Source organism: Pogona vitticeps, chromosome 4 (genome assembly GCF_051106095.1).
Source record: "Pogona vitticeps strain Pit_001003342236 chromosome 4, PviZW2.1, whole genome shotgun sequence".
Taxonomy (NCBI): domain Eukaryota; kingdom Metazoa; phylum Chordata; class Lepidosauria; order Squamata; family Agamidae; genus Pogona; species Pogona vitticeps.
The window spans coordinates 87,722,932-87,749,505 of NC_135786.1; the positions used below are offsets into that span (position 1 = coordinate 87,722,932).

Below are 26,574 nucleotides of genomic sequence, written 5' to 3' on the forward strand. Positions count from 1 at the left end.
CTATACTACTGTGAGACTCTGTATTTGAAATACTTATTTTGAAATACTTTCAAAATAAGTATTATCAAACACTGCATTGTTGCCGTTTTTGAATTTAAATAATATGATGATTATTCTTTAAGATTACAATCCTGAATGTACCTATTTGAGAATCCCTTTCATTGAACTTGGCTGGATTGATCAACATTTGTTTTAAGAGACAGTATAAATATCCTGCCATAAAGACAGTACCTCAGTTTAATCTTTCTACCTTAAGGGGGGGAGCCTCGGTTGTGCTTGGAGGTGATGCTCCAGTAATTGTTGATGATGTAGGCGCACGTGTACCTGAAAAGAACAGTTTTCCTTGGGACACAGGAAAAGTCGGAGATGTGACCATTTCTATCCTCTTCTGTTAAGTTTTGTTTGTGGATAGTTATTGTGTAGGTGAATTAGCTGCTTGGACGATGGAATGAAAGGGTTGATTGATGTGAGCTGAGTAAGTGACCAGACACTTGGGAAGAGGGTTAAATGTGCCTCCCTGGGATTCTATTGTGTGATTGGCGGATCTCCAGAGTCCAAGTAGGAGAGGGGAGAGAGTCTATAAGAGTGAGTGTTTAGGGTGTGAGATAGATGACGGTTAGCACTGTGATCTTTACCTAGAGAGAGAGACAGGATTTTGAAGTTAGTAATTATAAAATGAATTTAGGATAAAGCTAGATTAGGACTAGATAAGTAAAAACACAATTTAGCTTAGATAGACAGAAAGTCTGCATGATATATCTATAACCAGTGTTCTGTTGTTATTCCATTATTATTTAATACCTTCTACAGTAGATATCTCTTTATTGCCTAGTGGTAGTAACTAAATAATAGACATCCACCCTAGCTGCTTGACTGTGGCTTAGCAAAAAAGGGGAAATAGGAAATATAACTATTTGAAAAATTTTCTGTGTAGGGACCAGTGGTGGCAGGGTTGTCAAAGGGTTAGAGCAATAACAAAAGGCTGAATTAAATTCACCACAAAGTGGAGAGTAATGAGGGTGCCCAAGAACCCCGAATGTTTAGACAACTGTGTGAAAAGTCAACACTGGGCGTCTGTTTCAGTAGCAACAGGGCAGATCCATGTACAGGAGTCCCTGTGTACATCTGTATGGTGGTAGATCAGCTGAGAGAGGCTTGGAGTATCAAGGGAGACGTTATGATCTTACAAATTTTGTCAGCATATTGAGGTAGTCGCAATCTATTTCTCTTTTGTTTTGAGAGTTTCATAAAGCTACCAGCATTGATTGAAAGAAGAACCTAGGACATTCAAATATGCCACTGGGTATTTTTGACAGTGGAGAATTCCTCATTGACGCAGGTCCTCTTCATGTGGCTGTGGCATCATTACAGTCCTTACCAAGGAAGATTCCTGACAAATTTAATGAGCTTCTTCTATAAGTAGTTAAAGCACTGCCTCGGGCTTCACACTTATATGCACTCAGCTAGAAATAAATCCCACTGAATAAAATGGGACTTCCTTGTGAGCAACTATCCCTAGGATTGAACTGTGCTAATCTACAATAGTGGCTCAGAAACTTTAGTGCAGTGATTCCCAACATTGGGTAACCCAGGTGTCCTTGGACTACGACTCCCAGAAACCCCAGCAAGCACAGCTAGAGGCGAAGGCTTCTGAGAGTTTTAGTCCAGGAACACCCGGGGACTCAAGGTTGGGAGCCACTGCTCTAGTGGAAGGGGAAAACTATCTTCCCCTACATCCTGTGCTGCACTCCTGGTTGCTTCTCCTCAAACCTCCTATTTCAAAAAACAAGAAAGATACATTGAATGCATTAAGTACACATTTAACATACTGTTCCTGAGCAGTGGACGAGAACATTTCTAGAATGAATGTTTTTCCTGCCATGAATTCCCCAGGCAACCTTTTTAGCCTCAGTTCCATTGTATCACCCCATCCCATCAACTACTGTATAGGCAGTGGAGGTCCAAAAAGGGGGCACTGGGCTCAACCCAGTGACATACATTACAAAAAAGCTATTAAGCATTTAACAAGATGATCTCATTCCTCATCCACAATACAGCAGACCCCCCCCCCAAAAAAAATCAGATGCTATGTGGTAAGCATCAATGCCGTATGGGTTTGATCCACACAGGCAAAACAATTCTGAATTCTTTAGAGGCCTCTTGGCCAGGGATTGGATGCAGGTGAAAGTGCCTCTTCAGATCTGCTAGAGATCACTTCCCCCTTCCCCCACACCCCAGCTAGGCAGAATTTTTCACGATTGTAGGAGTACTGCAGACAGAGGGTGTAACTAGACAGGGAAGCTGTCTCAGGCTGGATCAGATTGAAAATGGGTCATTTCTCTGGGTGCGTTCTGTCTCCCATAGCGTTTTAGATGTTTCCATTCACACACAAAAGTATGCTTATCTTGAGAGAGTAAATCACACCACACCTGAGATAGCTGCAGTTTTCATGGGGATCACTCCTTGCGTGGTACCCTCTTCCAAGCTCTTTCTTTTATCCCCTGTGGTCAGCTCTCAGCTGCCCAAGTGCATATGGAATGGAATCCCAGAATTTTCCTATGGGAAGACTGTGGATCGGGTTTGGGGTCCAGAGTAGCTTGGTTTGTTGAATCTCCCTCCTGCCTGCAGGAACTGCTTTGGGTGTTAATACAGAGATGGGGGTGGAGGTCCAAAAAAGGGCACTGGGTTCAAAATGCACATGGTGGGGAGAGTAGTTGCACTGTTTTGATTTGGGTGGGTACCACATTGGGGTGAGAAGGAAAACAATAAGAACATAGTGATGGGAATTGGAACAAGACTTTCCTTTAGACAGGTGAGGGAGGAAGGGGCCGTGGCAATGTGTGTGTAGTGGAGGGGAGAGTTTCATCAATTCTCACTATTTTCCCTCCCCATTTGGAAATTGATGGGAGAAACTATACTAAAGGAGCTGACCACTCTTTTATCTCACTCCGAGAGTATTATGTTGATGGTGGAGGGAGGTGGGGAGACAGAGTGTAGGAGATGTGAAGGAGGAAGAAGAAGCAGGAACAGCACACAGTCTTGCATCTGCATGTGTTTCTCTTTCCTCCCTTCCCTTCTCTTCCTGATCTATTTCTCTGAGAAAGGGAACTTGAGAAAGAAAGAATGCTCTGAAGCTGCTGCCAAGCACAGGTACCATAGTGGTGGTATGGATTTGGATCAGTGCTTGCTTTGCTCCTAAGGACTCCTTTTAATCGAGAGGTGGTGTGCCTTTCTCTCTCCCTTTACTTCTGCCTCTTCATCGCCCTTCATTTCATCCTCTGCTGCCAACTATTCTCCTCTCCCCTCCAAGTGACATTGTGCTGAATTGAGATAATATTATTGAGATAATATTTCACTTGGGAGTGAAATAGGAGATTACACAGGAAACAATGTGATCGCAACCTCTCCAAAAAGCCTCTGTACCCAAAAAGGTCCGGATGGCCATGGAAGAGGGCTGAGCTGGTTTGTGATTGTAGTCACTGAAAAACAGATTGAACTTGACCATGCCCAGCAGCAATCCAAAATGGGGGATAAATTGCTGTGTAAGTGCTCCCACTTTCTATGTTAGGCCCATAAACAAAATTTTCCAGTAGCTTCTTGGAGCAGCTTGGGAAGCTATGAGGATGATCTTGGAGAACTAAAATAGAAACTCCTGTTTCCTTCCTCTATTCCATAATCGAGTGAGTATGTAGTCACTCAGTGGCTCGGTTCTCCACCTGGAGTTGCTCTGTTGCTTAGCTTCATGGAGTTCTAATTCTCAAAATGCTTTGCTAAAAGAAATGTGTTACTGTTATATCCCACTTTCCTCAGTAAGGTACATAGTCAACTAACCAAAGCTTTAGCAAAATACAAGAATATAAAAACACAGTTCAGAGGTACAGTGACACTTTATTCCACTTTATGGGTGTACATAGTACTGAATTCGCAAAAGACAAAACAAAACAGAAAAACCAGAGCCACTTTTTCCCCAGTGTTAACAGACAATGGAATGCATTCATATCTTGGCACAAAAAGTGGGCAACAATATACTTGAAATATAACAAGGGTTTTCTCAAAGGTAACAAATTATAATACTGAGATGATTTAGTAGTTTTAGTTGTGTCCTGCTGAGCAACACAAAACACATGACTCACATGCAACTTCATACAAATTACATCATCAGACATCCACTACCAGGCTTTTTTTAGGAGTTCAAATGAGGTCCCTAATATTTTGTTCAAAGCCACTAGCAATTAAAAAAAAACCCTCACTTTTAAAAATCACACTGTCTTTATGGATATGTATCAGTTCCTGAGAACCATTTGATTGCCATCTGATTATTTCAGCCTAGTTTTGTGTTTAAATAGTACTTAAATATCTAAATTGTCCCAGAGTTTGCTGTCAATAAGAGAAGAAACAGGGGCCAATTATGACAGTTCCCTACCAAGCTGAACAGGGTGTTCCACATGAGCTATGATCCTATCTCACAGGGATTGCTGAGTTACACATGTCCTTAAAAATCCACGCTATCCTTCTGAAACATGGCATTTGCAAAATGTTTAACTGAGTGTGTACTTTGTGGTGTGGGTTGGAGTGGAAAAATGCCAAGTGTAGCAATATAAGGTACAACATGTATTTTTTAAAAAAACCTTCTTATTGGCACCAGGAAGGGAGCCTTAGCTGACACTGAACACTTTTTGTCCAACAAAGAAACACACACATTGCATCATTTTATTCAGACCCAGAAAGAAGCAAAACAACCCAAACAGCTAGGGCTGGAATAGGACAGCCTGTTTAGGCCTCCAGATTTGTAACCACCAAGTTCAGGACAAAAAGTATTAAGTTCTAGAAACGTCATGGATAAAGAAAGAAGGGAATCTACGGACAATATAGGTTATAGAGTACATCACTGTGAAGCTTGCCATCTTTTAATTCACAGCAGTTCAGAACATTTAACATGGAGCAAGGTAGTGTGAGAGAAGCCATATCAGATTCCAAGAGACTGACAGCCTGTTTATGCTAACCATGGACTCACATGATGGTTGCTTTCATGGAGTATGGCTACATCAGGCAAAAGTCCGAGAGCGACAGATATATTTAAAATGCTGTCCTGTAACTATCTGCATATGCCACGTCAGGAGAAAAAGCCAGACTAAACTACTCTTAAGTAGTTATTGCACTTAATGCACTATTCAAATATGCAGCCGGAGATATGCCATTATTTAGATATATAATATCACAGATCTCTAGCTAAAATATTAAAGAAAAGACTTCCACCTTTGAGAGTCGCTCTGCATCTGATATATAAATCCATTCTGAACCTCCAGTAGAGCTTGTCTATGCCAATTTGGCATAGAACCCATGAGCATAGAACCTATCCATTGCATATATGCTCTTCTTGTATGATAGGGGGTGGTATCAAGCTACAGCTAATAACGCAAGGGAAATGTATCTGCTGGAGAAATATAAAGAATATACATAAAGGATGTTCCAAGGATTACTTTCTTCTCCACATACATGCACCCTTCAAATTCAGAAAAGTCTCATTGTAGAAAGAAGGTTCTTGATTCAGGAGAAGATGTCAACCATCATGACAAAAATCACAGAAGTTGGCTAATAGACATTATGATCATTTTATTTGGAAACTGGTCTGGAAACTGACTTTGAGGAATGACTTAGAAACTCATTAACAAATATAAATAAAGCAAATTAACCAAGTGACCTGATTAAGGGTAGAACTCTAAACATACTTTCCTGGGATTTGGACCCACCAGAATTTACTTCTGAATAGACATGCATAGACTTTGCACAATAAAAAATCCCTTAAAGAGAAATCGAAAGTTCAGCAGAGGCAACCTATCACAAAATTAATTTAGGCCACTATTCATCCCTGAAAACACACTTCTCTTGAATATAAAACATGTCAAAATGTCTAATTTTGACACAATGAGCCACAGGAGAGTAGCATAAAAATAATGCAACAGTAGGCAATGGACACTAGTCTAGAAGATGTTCATTAGTCATATACCTGCATGGTACCTTGGAAATGAACCAAAAGCACAGTTTTACAGCTGAACAGCAGAAACAACTGGAAGCATCAGACACAGAGACAATTTGACAGAAAATTTCAGACTTCAGCACCACAAGCAAGAGAACAACGGCAGCTGGTCTAGCATTCTTTCCTTGTGACAAGGCTTAAAGAAGCAACAGCAAAGCAGATTTCATGTATTCTGAGTGGCGGTGTTTGTATTTGGAAAGTGATGATGACATACTGATGAATAGCTGAATATTAAGTTTATACAACTGTAATTACTGTTATTTTGCAAGAGCAACCCACCATTGTTATTTGCTCTAATAAACATTTTCACATGGTGAAATAAAGCCCTCACTTTCTTAAGAAATCCCACTTCCTTAAGAAGGATTGCCAATGCATCTTCCATGAATTGTTTCTTTATTTCACTGTCTAGGTTTCATGTAAACTTGCTCTCAGGTCTCCAAGTTTCATGGAATATAATCAACACTTGACAGGAGAGTAAGATGTCTCTCATCTTTGGGGAATAATTTCTCATTAAAGAAGAGAGGGGATAGAAGATGCATCGATCAGAGGGCTTCTGTTAAAAGGCAACTGGGTGATAGAGATGACATTTCCCAGCATACATTTTTTTGGATTCCCTACATGACTACACAGAGTACATTCAGCCGTATTTTCATTTCCTACTTACTGGGCAAGTTAGATTGCCCAATATTGCACCTCAGCTGCTTTCCAGAAGTAACATAAAATGGTGGACTTACCCAGGAATCTGATCAAATACTCAGACCATATGTCAGCCCTTGAAGAATACCTACCACTACTTGGGCAATTTCCCCATTCTTTGAAATGATGCAACATCTTTCATGAGAGTAATCTATATTCTTTCCGTGCGTGTGGTGAAATATATATGACTAAGGCCTTAAGTGTGTTAAGAATTCACCAGAACAAATATTTCTTTCAAATGAATTCTACAGTAATTATTCATGCATTAAAAGTTTCCAAAAATCACCAATGATCCAGGCACAACAACCTGAATGCTCAGATAGAATAGTCATGGTAGCCTGTTGGAAGACATTTTGCTCCCTTATTCGGAGGAATATACTACATATATTACATAAATATATTAACTAGATGCCTTTATTATTATCAACTATTTCCAGGAAATTCAGCACAGATCTCGGAAGAGAAGAACTCTATTTATCAAATTACATTTCAATACAAACAAACAAGCAAGCAATTCATAAAGGCAAAGTATAACAGGTGAAGGTGAGGTCTGAAGAATAAATTTTTAACATCATTTGTTAAGGCCAGCCACATGGCAATCAGCACAGTAAGTTGGAGATTTACACAGACATGTGAATTTCTAGAATATGACTGATGTGAAAGGCTTATTTATGTGCTGCCTGAATTTCTGCTCAATATAAAAGGGTAAAGGGTTTCTAGGACGCACTTGCAAGTGCTTTAAGCCTTGCAGCAATTCAGGAATGCCAGAATAAAATCCCCTTTGAATGCTCTACTGTGGTAATGTTTTCCCCTTCAGTTTCCAATGAATGAAGAAATCAATCTCTCCTTGATTCTCTCCCACTGCACCTTCCAGTGGCTCTCTGGAAGAGGGTGAGAACCATGAAAAGCAAAGAAGGAAAGGGGGGGGAGAGAAGAAAATGGGGTGAAAGATGAAGCCAAATAGAGAAAAGAATAAGGAAACTCAAAAAGCAGACCTTATTAAAACTGGGGCTGGCTCCTGAATTGTTGTGAATTACTCAGGGCTAAGGGCAGCTATTTGTGTTCATTCTGTTACCATTTTCACATATGAAGCTGTTAGGATGGCCTTTAAACTTCTATCATGCCATTTTAATGGCTTCAGAAGTGTTACTAATATAGGGGGGAAAGGCGGACTACAGGCATTTTAAATGAGAACAATGTTATTTCCCATTGAAGTACAATGAGAACTCTTCTGCCCTATGTTGATTTCATGTTCCTGTAAAATAGTGGAATCAAGGGCTGATCTACGCCTCATGTGTGAAAAAATGTTGATTTCAACCCCAACAGATGCATTTTAAAAGTAGACAAAAGACTAATCTAACCCAGATAATGCAAACATTGTTATGAGCAATTCCCAAGTTAAGGGGAACAGTCAGAAAAATGTAACTGTCTTCTCTGAGCCAATGAAAACATTTTAATACTTATGTATCTGCTGCTAAAGGCATGAGTTTTACTCTGAGCCCCTTCTCTCATATCCCAAGTCTGGCACATGTAACAACCCATCCTCTTTTGTAAACCAAAAACTGTTGTGGAAAGTTTGAAGTTTGAATGGAGGAACAGCAGGGAAGGATTTGCTAAGGTTTTTCCCATGCAAAATCCTCCTGAAGCTGCTTTTCTACTCATGTTAGAAAAAATTATATAGTAAATCATCTCATCAGTGAAAAAAAATGCTGCTTCAGTCAGAGAGACAGTGTTAAAAAGCCCCTTCCTTCTGCCATTCCTCTTCTTTAATAAATACCTTAAATTCTGACTCATGGCCACACTTTCCAGGGGTTTCTAGAGAGAAAGTACTCAAAAGTGGATTATCATTTCCTTTTTCTAGGGGCATCCTGGGACTGTGCAGCTCACCCAAAGCCACATAGGTTGGCCTTTCTAGGATGCCCAGTGGAGCACTGAACTCCTAGCCTCTGGCTCCCCAGTCAGATGCCTAACTTACTGAGTGAAAATTCAAATGACTAGGGTTTTAAAAAATAAATATAAAATATTTTGTTGATTCTTTTAGTTCATACATACCAATGGCAGATCAATGGAAAACTGAGTGAGAAGCTCTATCACAGGACAAGATTCCTGCAACAGAGTCAACAGCAGAAATAACAAAAGTTATCCAAATAGTCCCTAACTATCTACCATCAGCTCTTGACACCTAGGGTGTTAGGATGCAAGTCATCACCATGTGGTGGCCACAAAACATGTTAGCAGAACTGCTTTTAGAAGAGGCTCTCTAAAAAGTTATAGGGTTTCTGCTAATGAACCATATGCCCGTACAAAGGCGTATGGTTGTTTCATTCTTTGGAAACCCTGTTTCATTGGCAGAATTCTCATGTGCTCTACAAGAGGGTTCAGTTCAGTTTCTGGCCAATGCAACATAACTTTGATAGTCAGAATGTAGTGGTTAAATGGTTGAATTAGGACTCTAACTCCCATTCAGCCATGAAATTAACTTTGTCCAGTCATACTCTCTGAGTCTGACTCACCTCACAGGTTTGTTGTGAGGATGGATTGGAGGAGGAAGAGAGCAACGGGTGCTGCCTTGGGTTCCTTGAAACAACACTGGGATATAAATGTAAACATAAATAATAAATAAAGCATCTCTTGGAAGTCAAATATACAAAAATGGATATAAATCTGTTCACTATAAAGCAGGTATGGGCAATTGCGGCCCTCCAGATACTGTTGTAGTTGTTGCCCTACATATCCCATGATTCTGGCTGGCTGATTGGAATTGTAGTTCAGCCCATGTGGAGGGACAGAGTTGTAAAATGAGGTTTAGACACGGGGTCTTAAAAATTTCAGTTAGTCAGAAATAACGTTAGAACTACTGTTGGTTCCATACTGGTTCCACACCAATGGTATAACCACAAATCATTGTAATGGTCCTCTGTAAGCTCAGACAAACATGCTGCAAAGTCCTTTAACATCATAAGAAAAAAGCATATACACACATCTTAATTACCATCTGAAGGGGCACCATTGTAAACAAAGGTTAGTAGCACAGTGGTTCAGTAGATTGTCAAGAAAACCGATAAAAGTGGATACAGATTCATTCGCCTTGCACGTAGGTTATTGCCATTTACAAGGGACAGAGTCTGTAAACTCATAACTGTGAAGTTTTGTTAATGAGAACAGAACAACAAGTGAGTGCCCCATCCACTTTTTCCAGCTCTGTATTAGCTATAGGGATCAACATGTGGTCCTTCAGCTTTTCAAACACCTATTTAAAAGAAAAGAAAATAGAGAAGTGTTACGTTTATTAATGTTTTCACTCTCGCAGTGCCAGTTTCTAACATCCATTAAGAGACTGTACTAATAGCACAACAGTTAAACCTAAAATGTACACTTTGAGTAAAAAGCATACTTATACACCTCTTCCATGTTAATAGGGTTGAATATTATATGTTTACCAGGCATGCAACACCTCCTGGGGGCAGAAGACAGACAAATGTGTTACTGCTCTGCCTTTCAGTCCATGAGCTATGACGAATAATCTTACCATCTGTGATAAATAGTGCTATGATTTTAAGGAAAGTCTTCATCTGACAAAATGAAAAATGAACACTAGACCTGTAGCAGGGAGGTGGCTATATATTTATACGAGTCTTACTCAGGGCTAGCCTTGTCATGCAGAGGGACGAAGCAACTTGTTTAAGGCAGCAACAGCAGGCAAATACAAAGCACAGGATGCTTTGTGTGGTTGCTCAGCCCCCCATTACTGTGGGGCCAGTGAAAGGACAGATGCCCAACGCTCCCATCAGAATGATTATCAGCATTGATCAGCACCTTATAGAAATAAATCGTATCATTTTTGTTTTTACCTTCGCACTTTCTGGATATTCTTCAGGGGCTCGGTGTAGCAAAATATGTCCCTTGCCAGGAATATTTAAATATACACAGTTTGCTGCAGTGTCGTCAGGAACTGTAAGCTTGTCATAGCGGTGGTCACTCATCTGCTGCATCGTCTGTTACAAAAAATTAAGGCAGATCTATTACAGCACAGTTTTGAAAGGGGTAGGGACTACTTTGTAGAAATAAATACACAGGAAGTACTGTTCTTCGAGAAAAGGTTGTAATTCAAACCAGGAAACTGCTCATCCTGCACCATGTTTTTAATATGCAAAATACACCAGTACCAAACAAAATATAATCTGTGCTATTGAAGACTGCGTATTTCAGGCTTTCACAAGATGGTAGAAGGGAAAAAGCAGGTGTTAGCAGGTAAATCAAATCTCAAGATGCTCAGCATTTCTGAGTATCAAGCATGTTAAATGTCTGGAAGTTGTGGAGCACAAATTCACTGCCGAATTTTAAACAGTACAGTTGGTTGCTTTAAATTTGCACTTTTTTGAGACCTTTGTCTGTGAAATTAATGCACATATAATTCATTATATGACAACAAACCATAACAAGTGACAGATTTTTACGTTAAATAGGGCAATATTCAACCAGTTCTAAACAGCCAAACTATCCAATTTCAAATAACCACAAAACACACAATGATGATGGTGAAATACCCACAGTCATCATTGGTTTCCATCTCCACCCATGTGAAACAAAAATGTTCCAGTTGTCTGTATTTATTAGGGACAATCTATTTTCTGGCACCTGTTTTTGGTAAAGTGCTCTAGTAGACCCAAGCATTTCCAAACTGAGTATAGCAAGTACAGAAGGAGAGGGAGAATATTCTATCACCACTCCCGCAGCTCTCCACGTAGGGTTGCCAGACGTCCAGCAAAAGGAGGACATGTCCTCCTTTTTAGCCTAATGTCCTTCGTCCAGCAGGCAAAGCTAAAAAAAAGCTTTAAAATGTCCGGCTTTTGTAATATTATATGTTATAATTTTGGATGGGAGGGGGAGAGGTGGAAGGTGGAAAGCAGTCTCTGATGGAGTCACAATCTAAGCCATATATATATAGATGGTTGTTGTGGGTTTTTCGGGCTCTTTGGCCGTACAGTATTCTGAAGGTTGTTCTTCCTAACGTTTCGCCAGACTGGCGAAACGTTAGGAAGAACAAACTTCAGAATACAGTTAAAGAGCCTGAAAAACCCACAACAACCATTAGATCTCGGCCGTGAAAGCCCTCGCGAACACACACACACACAAACACACACACACCGAGTGAGAGGAAATGGGCAAAACAAAAGGAGAGAATGGCAGGATCTTTTTTTTTTAGGGGGAAAAGTGGGTTTGCCTGGAGGTATTCGAGCAAGCAGCAGCAGTCGAGAAAGGAGAGATGGAGGGGGCATTTAGAAAAGACTGAGGAAAGCTGGTGGAGAAGAAGTGAAGCTGCAAGGAAGGGGAGCCAGAGCCAGAGCGGGGCTCTGCGCCAGGTGCCTGCCAGAGAAAGAGGGAGAAGAGGCGGCAGCCACCACTACCACTGCAGCAAAAGGAGGCAGGAAAGAAAGGGGAACCGTCATGCAGAGTTCGCCTTGGCGCAAGTGCAGGAGCAACAACAGCAGGCACTGAGATATGTCGTATAATTAATAAAGATTGTAAGGTAATAATTGTACAATTGGCTGTTTAAATAATGTTTTTTGGTATTTTGAAAAAAAGCTTCCATTGAATTTATTTTTATTTTTTAACATGCCTGTTTCTTGGTTGGTTCACTAAGAGACATTTATTGGCAGCTACTGTAATGAAATTGTATTGATTGTGGGTTTAATTCGGAATGATTCAAATAAAACATTCAATACATCCTCCTCTGCCCTCTTTGTCTTTCTCTGTCCTCCTTTTGGTACCCATGTATCTGGCAACTCTTATCTCCACATGTGAAGGAACTGCAGCTTTCAAAACAAGATAGCCCCTCTGTTTGTGGAGCTTCTCCACATTATTCAGAACCGTGGTAAGACAGAAGATTGTGCATTTTATGAGGAGAGTAGCAGAAATAACAATGGAGGGGGTAAGGCTACTGCCATCTCCCTTTGTTATGTGTTTACCTTGGCCAGTTCAGAAATCCATAACTAAAGACACTCTCTCTTATTTCTGTGTCAGCACTGGTTTTCCTCAGCAGCCATGTCTTCTCCACTATGTGCTTCTCAATAGAGCACATCACTTTATTACAGTGCTGGGAAAAAATGAGGGGGCAAGACTCCCAAACTATCCAGTAACACATCCTCAGTTGGTACAGAACACTGCATAGCAATTAGAACTGAAGGGAAAGAGAAGTCAAATGGAGTGGATAGAAACATGCTGTGGATGGACAAAGGAGTGTTTTGCTGCATGAACCTGTCATGGATACTACCCATACAGTCATTTTCGAAATCCTCTAAACCAGAGGTCTGCCACATCTTAGGGAAATGAATTCCGTAATTTAATTATGCATTGTGTGAAACACAACCAAATTCCATCTTTTCTGCAGCTACTGGTTATCAGATTAATTGCATGAGTTTCTGCATTAAGAGAAATCATTCTGTCTGCTCAAAACCATTATTGTGTTTTCAGTTATAAACCGTTTCAGTAGAACAGAACAATGTAATTTTTCTCCATTTATCTTTTTAGTAATATTCTTCACTTTTACATCACTCAACTTCTCTTCCACCTTTAAAATGCCCCCCTACTTTTCCATTCTTCACCTTATTTTAGTTTACATAACCTTTCTGGTCTCCCTTCAAATTAACCCCCTAATTTTCATCATAGTATCTTATTTTAAAAGCAACAGCCAGAATAGGTATCTTTATAACTTGGATTCTTTCCTCTAAATAGAAAACTCAGATTGCTGTGAAGGAAGGAAGTGCTAATGTCACCAAACCACCTCATTTTACTCACCAAAAGCAAAGCGTGCTGCTTATATACCGCCCCATAGTGCTTCAAGCACTCTCTGGGCGGTTTACAAGTGAATTATGCAGGCAACATATTGCACGCGCACACACACACATCGGGTACTCATTTTACCATCCTTGGAAGGATAGAAGGCTGAGTCAACCTTGAGCCGGCTACCTGGGATTGAACCCTGGGTCGCGAGCACAGTTTTGGCTGCAGTACAGCAGTTTAACCACTGCGCCATGAGTATCAATCCAAAAGGATTCATACTACTTGTAAGCTGGAAGGAAAGCTACTACCCTCAGTACTTGTACTCTGTTAGAAGCTTTCACAGCAGGACCTTTGTGCATACTCCCAAGCACAAACTGAAGACCAGCACCAATATGTCCTACACGGAGGAGCAGATGTTGCTCCAAGCGTCTGCCCAATTTGCAGCAGGCAAAACAGCTAAGGGAAACAGGCAAGTGGAATGACTGAAATATTGGTTAGAGGTTTTATAAAATAGGGCTTATGACAGACGCAAAACCTAATACTGTATCTTAACCTTTGACCAAGTGGCAGCTAATAGCTTATTCCTTAGTGAGACTGTGGTTTTGGGAGCAAATACTCTACTTGGTCCACTGCTGCAAGAAGGTGATTAAACTGTTAGGGGTCTCTTTTAAGAAATTCTGGGAATGCTATATATTTTTCTGCTACTATTTGTATTCGTTATTAGAGTTCTTGACTGATTCTGCTGATCCCCTGGCTCTTTTTATTGTTTGCTTGAAAACATACAGACACAAATGACTTGATAGCCTTTAACTTGATTTTAAAAAATCCCAAATATACCATGTGTACATAGTGTACAAAATGCGGCACTGTAGAGATATTTAAGAAATAACAGTGTACCAGGAAAAGACATACACAAGAAGAGCTGCATGAGTCATAGGCACCGAAGTGAAAGCAAATTTAAACATTGTGGGCTGGCTGGCAGGTCCGATGGTGTCCCTGCCTGAGTGCCGTCCATCCCCATAGAGAAAGGAGCGAAACCAGCAGAACTCTGACTGGAAAGAGCAAGGTAAAAAGAAAAGTGACGACCTCTGCTGGACAGAGAGAGGAACAGGTAGAAGAGGAGAAGGCCGGAGAAGTAGTAAAGGAAGTAGCTGCACAGTTAGAAAAGTCAGGAATGAAGGAGGAGGGGGAAAGGGTATGTATAAAGGGGAAGATTCAGGGGAAAAGGGGAGTAGTGTAAGAGGGAGAAGCAGAAGTGGAACAAAAGAGAAAGGTCCTTGCCCCTGGAGGGGAATGAATCTGGTTGGAAAATCCCTGGAGCAACAAGTGGGAAAGATTTAAGGTACCCAGGGAAGAAACAGAAAAGAGGAGCATGAGATAGTGCCCGAAAGCCAGGCCTTCTTATTGGGGAGAGAAGGAGGGAAGAGAGTGGGGATGGGAGGAGAGAGCCAAGAGAGAGAGAGAGAAAGAAAGAGAAAAGTATCAGAAGGCCATCTGGTGGAATCAGACTGGGACCCAGAGATGCGAGACCCAGAGCCATGGGAGATTAAGGAGTCAGGAACCCGACACCCGGTTTGAAGTCCCAGGAAGAAAGGAGATGTTCTTGCTGTCAATTCAAAGAAATCCGACACTAATGGACTCTAACCTGGAAGCAGGGTACATAGACAGTTGATCTTATGGATAATCTGTTTGTGACTCAAGACTACAATCCCTTCCTCACAACATTCATTACCTTAGAAGAGAAGTTGTTGTTTTTGGATTTGCGAGAAATAAATGTTGAGGTAAAAGGTAAAGGTAAAGGTTCCCCTTGAGATTTAGTCCAGTCGTGTCTGACTCTAAGGCGCAGTGCTCATCCCCATTTCCAAGCTGTAGAGCCAGCGTTTGTCCGAAGACAGTTTCTGTGGTCACGTGGCTAGCGTGACTAGACATGGAACGCCTTTACCTTCCCACCATGGTGGTACCTATTTATTTACAGTGGTGCCTCGCATAACGATGTTAATTGGTTCCGAAAAAAACACATTATGTGAAAACATTGTTATGTGAAGCACCATTTCCCATAGGAATGCATTGAAAACCGGTTAATCCGTTCCAATTGGAATGGATTATCCGGTTTTCTCCCTCCCCCCGCAGCTTGGAACTGACCCACGGCGGCTACCTCAGCCATGGCTGGACTCCCTAGAGTCCGGCCATGGCTGGGGTAGCCGTCGCAGCTCGGAGCCAAGCCACAGGGGGAGGGTGGTGGGATTGGTATGCCTTTCAGGCATCCCGGGCTTGGATCCCACCCGCTGCCGGATACCCAAGGATCCATGCCGTGGGGGGAGGCTGGGTGCGGACACCCCCCCCACCCTGCAGCCGCCGCTTGAAGCCTCCCCGTGTCGCTTTCCCCAGCCGTTCTTAGACTTCCAGGCGTCTGGAAGTCCAAGAACGGCCTGGGTAAGCGGCGCAGGTAGGCTTCAAGCCTTCCCGATCCCTCCCACCCTGCCCCCGATGCTTGAAGCCTCCCCGTGCCGCTTTCCCCAGCCGTTCTCGGACTTCCAGAAGTCCGAGAACGGCCGGGGGAGGCGGCGCGGGGAGGCTTCAAGCATCGGGGACAGGGTGGGAGGGATCGGAAAGGCTTCCAGGCAAAGGCCTGGAAGCCTTCAACACCCCTGTACCCTTCCCCCGCCGCCGCTGAGAGCCTTCCGAGCTCTCAAAGGGCTTTCTCCAATATCGGAGGGGGCCCTTTGAGAGCTCGGAAGGGAATTGTCGGCAGGGGACGGTGGCTTCGGGGTCCTTCCGAGGCCGCAGCCCACTGCCCACATTTCCCCCCAGCTGAGCAGCGGGGCTTCAAAGCTCCCGCCGCTCAGCTGGGGGAAAATGGTGCCTAGGCAAGATCGTAGTGCGATCGCCAAAGCGATGGCAAAAAAGCCATCGCTATGCGATTTCTTCATTAAACGGGGCGCTCGTTATACGAGGCACCACTGTACTTGCATTTTTACATGCTTTCGAACTGCTAGTTTGGTAGGAGCTGGGACAAGCAACGGGAGCTCACTCCATCGTGTGGATACAATCTTACGACAGCTGGTCTTCTGACCTTGCAGCACAGAGACTTCTGAAGTTTAATCCGCAGTGCCACCACGCCCCTGCAAGGGTTGAGAGTTTGTCATTAATCACCAACCTAAAGACAGAATCTGTGGGTTCATCTGAAGCCAAGATGGAACCCTCACAAATAAAGAACTATGAACAGTGGCAGTTATTTTAACCCAAAGAACTGGAAGTATTTGGCTTGCTGCTACAGGTGCAGAACGATGAACCCAATACTGTACAGTGGTGCCTCGCATAACGATGTTAATTGGTTCCAGAAAAAAAAAACGTTATGTGAAAACATCGTTATGGGAAGCACCATTTCCCATAGAAATGCATTGAAAACCGGTTAATCCGTTCCAACTGGAACGGATTATCCGGTTTTTTCCCTCCCCCCCGCGGCTTGGATCTCACCCATGGCGGCTACCTCAGCCATGGCTGGACTCCCTAGAGTCCGGCCATGGCTGGGGTAGCCGCTGCGGTTACCCTTTAAGCGGCAGAGACAGGCTGGGGGGTGGATCGGGGAGCTTGAAGCCTCTCCGCGCCGCCTACCCAGGTCGTTCCCGGACTTCTGGAAGTCCGGGAACGACCTGGGTAAGCAGCGCTGGGAGGCTTCAAGCTTCCCGATCCACCCCCCAGCCTGTCCCCGCCGCTTAAAGCCTCCTTGCGCCGCCTACCCAGCCCGTTCTTGGACACCTAGGTAGGCGGCGCAAGGAGGCTTTAAGCGGTGGGGACAGGCTGGGGGGTGAATCGGGAAGCTTGAAGCCTTCCCGCGCTGCTTACCCAGGCTGTTCCCGGACTTCCAGAAGTCCAGGAACGGCCGGGGTAGGCGGCGCGGAGAGGCTTCAAGCTTCCCGGTCCACCCCCCAGCCTGTCCCCGGAGCTCGGAAGGGAATTGTCGGCAGGGGACGGTGGCTTCGGGGTCCTTCCGAGGCCGCAGCCCACTGCCGACATTTTCCCCCAGCTGAGCAGCGGGGCTTCAAAGCTCCCGCCGCTCAGCTGGGGGAAAATGGTGCCTATGGGGAAAAATCGCAAAGCGATTTTTCCCCATAGGCAAGATCGTTGTGCGATCGCAAAAGCGATGGCAACGAAGCCATCGTTATGCGATTTTTTCGTTAAACGGGGCACTCGTTAAGCGAGGCACCACTGTACTTAATTCATGTTCTTAGTGGCAACGCGAGATCTTCCACCAACCGAAGCGGCAGGAGAAGTGTGGTGGCTGCTCTTGTCTTTGTAGCTGCCCTGCCCATATCCACACTGTTTCTCTAATGTGGCTATTTCCCCCACTGAACCAGCTCCCTATGGCTTGTATAGGTCCAAATGGATCTAGGCTGCCCTGACTGAAATGGCACTGCATTTGTTTATGAGCATGCATATCAGCCTTGATCAAAGCAGGAACCCCCAAAGTTCAGAACAGTATGTGTGTTGTTACTGCTGCCAGAACAGAAGTGATTCTAGAAGAACGACATCAAAGGGGCCAGGACGGTGGTTCTGGCAGAAGTAGTGGCCACAAATGGCCCCACTCTATGACTACCACCCCCCATCTGTCACTCTTCTCATTGTCCATATCTGGTCTTGCAAGCTCTGGTTAGAGACACACTGCCCTCCTCCCCCGAGGTCTTTACCTAGAGAGCAAGTGTTTGGTCAGCACAATGTAAAGTGAGTGAACAAACGGGGAAGAGGCCAGCCAGGTAAGGCATGGAGTGCGAAGTAAAGAAGGGATGCAGTTCAGGAAGCAGCAACAGCAGCTCTTCCTGTCAGGAAAGCAACACAATCCATTGCTATTTGCCTCTTGCCACCTAGAGTTGGCCCTGTATATTTATACTTGCATAAAGATTTAATACCAATAAAACAGGTTGAGCAATTAGCAGAAGAATAAACTATGTGAATATTTGCAAATGTTCTTCCTTCACATAATTTATAGAATAAATTTTATTTTTAAAATAGGTTTTTAATCATCCTGACATGCAGCAAGAATTAATGCTGGAAGACACTACCTCTGTTTCTTGTAAAAGCTATTGATTTGTTTAGGTTCCATTTAAGTTTGATATGCTGACATTATAATAGAGACAGTGCAGAAAGAAACTGGGGTTAGATTTGGTTTGAAACAGAAGGATGTCTTAGTTTTTGAAAAAAAGCTAATAAAAGCTGCTATTGTGATTTTTATGAAAACAGTTGCTCAACTCTCAGGAATGTATTTTGATTCAGTTGCAAACAATCCTTTAAACAGAAGGCACAGAAACCAAACACCTTTTGCTTTTGTTTACAGTTATGCAGTGCCCCTTTGGAAAAAGTAAGTTTAAGTTGAGCAATACTTTCTGCAAGACATAAGAACCCAAGCACAACAGCAAATTAAACCTTGGAATAAATAAAAGGGAGTTAGAAAGTTAACGTTAAATATTCAGAGGCAGGACAGTTCTGTTAATCAAAAAGCAAAGGTAATAATGGGAAAGTGAATCTCTTGTGTTGCATGCTATCCCACAAGTAACAGACATTTTGGAGCAATGCACATAGTCTGAAGTAAAGTGGCCCACAGAAATGTTTAAATCCTTTTGAAAGACTGTAATGGCCACAGTAGCAGCCCAATGGTGTGTGTGTGTGTGTTTGCAGGATGAGCCCAAAACAAGTCCTTCTTTAGCTAGGGATTTATGGGATATCATAGACATATGAAAACTTGCCTTATACCAGATCACATGATTTGTCCATTTAGTCCAATATTGGTCAAAAGTGGAGCCCACTTTCCGGAGTCTCAAGCAGAGGTCTTTCTGTTCCCCTGCTACCTGATCCTTTTAGCTGGAGACACCAGGGATTGTAATTGGGAGCTCATGCATGAAAAACATGTACTGTACTCTGTCACCATTAGGCAAAGGTGTGTGCATTTTTAAAGGTATGTACAGTTCTTTATTAATTTATCATTTTCTGGGCATGGATTTTTTCCTAACTCACATAGGCAATTCACAGCAGAATGGAATATGCAACCTTCAGCGTCATCTGTGCAGCTCACAAGGCCTATAATGGTGTAACCTATGTTTGCCAACATCCAGTTGGCTGGCTATCCTAATCAAGGTTAGTGGAGGAAGGGAGAAAATGTTTTATCCTTACTCCCTCAGTGATATGTATCTAGATCACTGTTTCCCCAAGGCTGATAGCCGTGAGAAAACAGCTGTCTTCCTAGGGATCACTAGGTGCACAGAGAGGGTGGAATATGAATGAAACTGCCCCTCAAATGGACCCTAATACAGGAAAGATCTTGATAATGGCATCAAAAGTTGGGGATGGTGGATGTGTGAATGTTTGTGTGTGGGAATGCAGGTTTATCCTGGCCTCACCCTCTACTGATCCCCTCGTCACCAGTTCATGTGTGGCCCCTGGAGGGCTCAGCAGGAGCCAGTGCAGTCTTCAAGCCTGTAAAGTTTGCCCACTTCGGCTTTATAAGTAAGACGCAGGTCCTTGCAATTGGGAAATTTAACACAGAAGCAAAGGACCCCAGGTGAAAATAATTGTCCACCATACTGCCAGCCCCATACAAACAACAGAAGCTAGAAAGTAATGAGAGACTTTGATCTTTCTCCCTCAACCAAACTTAACTCCTGCTGGAGGTGGGGATGGTCTCATCCTGTAATGTGTGTGGGGTTTTTTTTGCATAATGAGGCCAGGACTGGATTGACCACCCATCTGAAGCACCAGATTAACTATCCTTTGCAGGAATATGCTGTACCTGTGAAATGCATACCCTTGGGTCATATATGATTTAAAAAAAAACCTTGGAAATTCCAGTGCTAATTAATTCCCCACCGTAGAAATCAAGATAATATTCTGTGAAATGCAGTAACCGCAAGTTTAGGAAATCAATCTCCAGATATGTACTGCTGATTAAATAGGCTTTGAGCACCTAGCATAATAAATGCAGATTATAATAAGGGCAAACTTGATGCATGAGTCTGTAATATTCTTGATTTCAATTTGTACAGCAAGAATTCAGGGACAAATGTGCCTTTCTTGAAATATGTATGAATCCTATAAGCTGTGGAAATTTCAAGACTGCTGTTTCTAAATTTCAGGACAATTACTAGTGGCAACTTCACTCAGACATGTGAATGAGAGAACGGTGTGCACCACTGCATGGACAGCACAACCAGTTGCATATGGATGCAGATTAACTGTTGGAATAAGCTAAATGAAAATGCAATTTAGTAATGCCCAGTGACCTGCAAATAAGTAGAGTTCCATTTTGTGGGTAAGGAGGAAGCCCTTCTGCTCAAAACTATAGATGCAAACCAATTTTCTTCGCAAGACCCAAGAACATCTGCCAGCAAGAGATGTGGCCCTATCTCCCAATACCTCCCTCAGCTAACAGTAAATGATGGCCGTAATGGATTACAGTCTTCCCTCTTGTCATAGAATGGACCTCTGGGTAGAAGGCAGTGATCACAAAAGTATGGAATTCAGTACAAGGAATGTCGACAGAACAGAAACAATGAACATTGGCTCTGCCAAACTGCTTTGTATTTAAGATGTATTACTGGCAAAACTTCCTTGTTTACAAAGATTCTAACAATCACAAATTCAGCTTGTGTGAGTCTGGTTTCCTGCCCAGAAACCTCTGCATGACCAGTTATACTAGCAGCCTGGCATTTCCTGCATGTCTAATTTTTCTGGGAATTCTGTCCCTCTTGATCAGGGTAAATTTTGCTCCACATTCTCTAAAGCCTGAGTCATGCTTTCTTGATGTCAAACGAAATAATTTCCAAAGCCCCCAACCTCCTTTTTTTTCCCCTATTGTATTTTATGAAGTATACTTTGCCAGCTGAAATCAAAGGCAACAACTAATGCATTTAAATGTGGCTAGCATAAGACCCTCAATGGACTGAATATTCTTCATTCATATACTGTCAGTGCAGGTTTTACTGAAAGCTATTTCATAAATAATCTACAGAGAAATGAGGAATACTGGAATGCTGAAAACCAATTTACCCTGTGGTGGATGTGGAAAACCTTACTGCTTGAAGAGTCCTCAAACTTTACTATAAGTTAGCACCAGCTAAGGTTAGCAGGGGGCTGATCTTAACTAGAGATGGGGGTATTCGTATTTATATACGAATACCCCCGCACAGGTGGACATAACAGGCTGGACAGTCCACTCACTGTTCCGCTGCTTCCAATGGCTCCAGAGATTGCGTCTGGCGAGCCAGTCTTCAACCTAGCAGAGAGGCATGTCGTCTCGCCTCCTGCCAGGAGTGGCGAGCCGAATGCGATTTCCGGAGCTATTGGAAGGCTCTGTGGAGGTCCCAGCAGCAGCGGAACGGTGAGTGGACCGTCCGGTCCCAGGGGGCTGGACTCTCATTATGTCAACCTGTGCGAAGGTATTCATATATGAATATAAATACCCCCATCTTTAATCTTAACCCATGGCTACAGGTTGTAGTGCCCCCATCCTACTTGGGTTATAGGTTGTCCCTGCATGTTAGAATATGTGCTGTAGGGACAACCTATCACATGCTCATTAATTCTCCTGGTAAAGCAAAACCATACCGGAAAATCTACAAAATGTCCTGTCCTCAACAGCCCTGCTCAGTTGTAAACTCAAGCCTATGGGTTTCTTTAAGAAGTTGATCCCTCTCGTATTTGGTCTTCCTCTTTTCCAGAGAATCTTACCTGCTCATGATGTGCCCAAACTAGGATAGCCTTAGTTTCATCATTCTTGCCCCCAAAGATAGTTCAGGCTTGATTTGCTCTGGGACCCACCTGTTTGTTTTTCTGGCAGTTCAAGGGTATCTGCAAAACTTTGCCTATAGGAAACCATTCTGTCCACATTATAGGTTACATATCAGGACAATCAAGTGCCAAGACACACCCATTTCTTCCAGAACAATTCTTAGTTTCTAATGATCCACATAGTCAAAGGCTTTGCTATAGTCTATAAAGGACAATTCTTTGGTGTGTTCCAGCAGCCAGCAGATATTTACAATATGATCTTAAATGCCTCTTCCTTTTCAGAATCCAGCTTGAACATCAGGCATTTCTCACTCCATAGAAGATAAATGCCTTTATTAGAATATCTTGAGCATAACTTTGCTTGCATGGGAAATTAAAGGAATGGTCCTATAGTTACTGCTTTCCTTCGCATCTCTTTTCTTGGGGACTGGAATGTATATTGAAAGCCTTCATTTTGCAGACCATTGCTTTGTTTTCTATATTTGTTGGCATATTCTTATTAGGATTTTGACAAATTCAGTCTCTGTGGCTTGAAAGAGCCTTATTGGCATTCTATCTACCTCTAGTGATTTATTTCTTCTTCTTTATTTCTTTCAGAGCAGTTTTGCTGTGGGTTGTTGAATAATGATGATGTTGACAGGTTTTTCATTGAGACTGGTTGATATTATTTGGCCAGACTTTGCATTATAGCCATAAATGCCTGTGTTACATCTTGCCTCAGTATTAGCATTACTCCATTTCTTCAGGTTTGTCATTTCAAGAGTAGAACACTTTATAGTTGTCTTACTGAAAATATTCTGTTCCAGTTCATTAATTCACTGACACCTAGCATTGTAATGTTTATACACCCCATTTCTTGCTTTACAGTTTCCAGGTCACCTTGATTCATACTTCTCACATTCCATGCTCCAGCTGTATGTGTTGTGCAGCATCGGACTTTCATTTCACTTCTGTACTCATCAGCTACAAAACATCCTTTTGGCTTTAAACTAATCAAGTCATTAGCAGCAGAGCAATTTGTCATTTGCTTTTCCCCAGTAGCTCATTGAGTGCTTTCTGGTCTTGGGGTGTGTGTGTGTCTCATTTCTCAGCACTACCTTTTGTTTCATTTTGGACTGTCTCAGGGGTTTACCACTGCCACCTTCTGCGCAGGACTAACAAAAGTTAGCTTGAGTGTCACTGCCACGTCCTCCTCCTCTACTACCTGCCTTAAAGGGGGTGGATGCATCTTAGTCAGGTGTCTCAGTTGTGACCATTCTGCTTTGGGCGACCCTGCTCATAATGGAGTCTGGTCTCCTGACAGCATTGCTCTCAATTTCACTGACACACTCAAAACTCTTCACCACATTAAGGTGTGCATTCAAGAGGGGGAATTAGGCCTGAAAGTCATTTGTGCTGTTCCAGAGAGGGAATTGCTATAGGTCACTAAATGGAATGTAAGACTTTATATGAAGTCCCATTCTGGTTATAGAGATAGTACGTAGAATGTACCCACCCCTCCTGTTTCTATGTAGATCCAACCGAGTCTCACCAGCCAATACTGATAACAGTACTATATGCTTGATAACATTTCTCATAGGAAGGTCAAACTGCTTTTGCCCCACCATTCTGGCCTTACATCAAATATTTTATTTGGAGGTCATCTGCCCATTACTTGTGCATGGATTGCCCATGTGAGAACTTATCTCAAACCTGGAAGATGTCACGGCCTGAGCCCTCATACTGAACCTCTGAGGGCCACCCCTTTTGAGAGTCTATAGTGGAAGTGTGTTTTTATTCATATCCCCCCCCCTTGCTCTTTTGCTATGTGAGAATGGAAAGGTGGGCTTACTCTTAAGTTTAATTCCTGTACTGTGTCAAAGAGAGAAGACAGCTACTTCCATTGTTTGGATAATGGATGCCAGTTAGAAACAAAAAAATTAATATCACTCTTCGAATGGTTCCCTCAGTGGAGCTCCTTAGAAACCCCTCTCTGCTTATGCCTTTTCCACTACCTCTCTGATGTTAATTCATTGCTTTTTTATAGGCAATTCCATAATTACATATCTTGAGCTGTTGTTTTCATATAGGTAAAGATGTATCCTAAATAGAGAAGGAAGTTCTTCCTCAGAAGAGACATTAAACCCGCTGGGCTTATTTTCAACATTTCCTCACTGAAATAAGACCTGAAATGAATTCTTTTGTGCTCTTTTAGGCAGAATATCTTTCCAAGCAAAATTTCCACAATTCTTTGTTAAAGATATTATAATCTATAATCTATATAATATATGGTTGGCAATGTACAGGTCAATATGTGTAGACTCTATATATGATGACCCGTATCCCGCATGGTATTGTAAGCCATGGGAGGACTTCATGGTAATTTTAATTTGGACAATCAATGAGCAGGGTGGGCCCCATTTCCTTTCTCTCTTTTTAACCCCCTGCACCTTGCTTTCCTTGACAGGAGTTATGTTGAGGCTACATGCCTTGTTTTAATTGCTCTTTAATTGTTTTAATTGCTCTTTGCTTTGTTCTTTGTCTACTCTGGCTGTCTCTGTAAAGTTTAATAAAAATGATTCAATCTATTAATATTTTTTTAAAGGACACACACACACACACACACACACACACACACACACATACTGTATATATTCCATATTTTCCCTCTCTCAAAAGTAGTCAAGAATTTGATTGTTAATACAGACTATAAATCTTCTTTACTCTAAATGTATTCCCAAGCAGCTCAGCCTCTTTTGAAATAACTGGCCACTAAGGTCAGAGCGATGGCTCATTGACAGCCATTGTATAGGAATTTCTAGAGAAAACAACAGCAACTCCAGGAAAGGGCTCAAGGAAATATCTCAACCTGTAATTGAATTAAAGAAATGTTGGAGAATGAATATCCTGTCTCATTGGAACATAAGTACTGTATAGGAAGAAAAGGGAAACTGGTCCTCTGAAAAGCAAGCGGAAACAAACAGGAACAACAGGAGAAGCAGAGATTCCATGTATGTAAGTCAGGCTGTAGCAACGTCCTCAGATACGAGCCTTGTCTTAAAAGTTGATAGGTTATGATGACTTATGATGCATAATCAAGAGGTTCCCAAATTCTGAACATTCCTTCATTGAGCTCTGGTTTGTGAACTTTTCTTTGCTAACGTAACAGACATATTCTGAGCATTTATCATCTCTACAGGACTTTCCAGTTTAAAATGCAGGACAATACCAGTTTCAATTACAGAATTATAGGCATGTATATTTCTCTTTTTGGACTACAATTCTCAGAACTGAGAAAAAGTCTCAATAGGGGAATATATCAGTTACTGCTATCCAAATAACAATAGTCAAATCCACTATATTAAAGATGCACAAAACAACCAGTATTTTCAGAACAGCATGGTAGTAGGTTGGGAAAATATCTGACACTGTCCCACAGTGAAAAGCTTTTTCATCACAAGTCTTCTAACTACTGTACGTAACTCATTGTGAAAAGTGTTGCCGAGCCATTTCAGTCAAGCCCCTATCTATGCCACAGTCCTCCACAGCTCTATCCAGGATGGATTCCTACTTCCTGATCTCCATCTCCCTACTGTCCTACTTGTCACATGCTTGTATTAGCAGGCAGCTTCTTGCTGCTACAGAAATCACCAGATCTCAAAATTGATTTCTAAATTTTCACCCAACCTGTAACTGTTTCTGCCTGTTCTATATCCTCCCCTGGTTCCACTCTGTGGCACCTGCCAAACACATAAGTTCTACAAATATAATTCTTAAATACAATGACCTGAGCCATTGCAGAGAGGAGCAGTTTATTGACACGAGTAAAAAATCTCAAGCACAAAGCATGTTCATTTCGTCATTTCTCTACACGGACAGAAAGTAACTACTGAACTGGAAAGTATGATGCGGAAAGTATTTGAGCAAGTAGTCATAACGTATTTCTTTATTGCATTTGCTGGCACATATGCAATACTACTTAAATTTTAATGGGAATACAGACTGTCATATACAAAAGCCTTTTGGAACTCAGGGAAAACGCTGAAGTGTTTGTAAATGCCACGAGAGGTGCTTCTTTAGTGAGCAGAGTCACTACTGAATAAGCCAGAGAATCTGTCTACTTACAGCAAACAACACAGATGCACAATGCCTGGCAAAGCTGATACAAGCCCTTGAGGATTAGATGGAGTCTAGTAGTAGGACATTTTTGTTTGCCCAGCCAACTAAGTAAGCAAACAGAATCTTGGGATTTACATGTACAGGGAGAGATGAGAAGGAACACATCATAAGAATAAAGCAAG

At 42.2% G+C, this 26,574-nt stretch overlaps 1 protein-coding gene across 4 annotated transcripts in view; it reads right to left on the reverse strand.

The window, feature by feature from the left end:
* Positions 1 to 3,868: 3,868 nt before the first annotated feature.
* The window catches only part of DDAH1 (dimethylarginine dimethylaminohydrolase 1), a 165,255-nt gene continuing 142,549 nt past the window's right edge, over positions 3,869 to 26,574 (reverse strand). For 2 of the 4 annotated variants that reach the window (XM_020795037.3, XM_078392200.1), the window contains exons 5-6: positions 10,585 to 10,728; positions 8,757 to 9,983 (exon numbers count right to left, since the gene is read on the reverse strand). In XM_020795037.3, the coding sequence (XP_020650696.1) occupies positions 9,867 to 9,983; positions 10,585 to 10,728 (261 nt within the window). In that variant the 3' untranslated portion in view covers positions 8,757 to 9,866. Of the gene's footprint in view, positions 9,984 to 10,584; positions 10,729 to 26,574 lie in introns of all 4 variants that reach the window. The other 2 variants (XM_020795036.3, XM_078392199.1) reach the window with 2 other exon arrangements.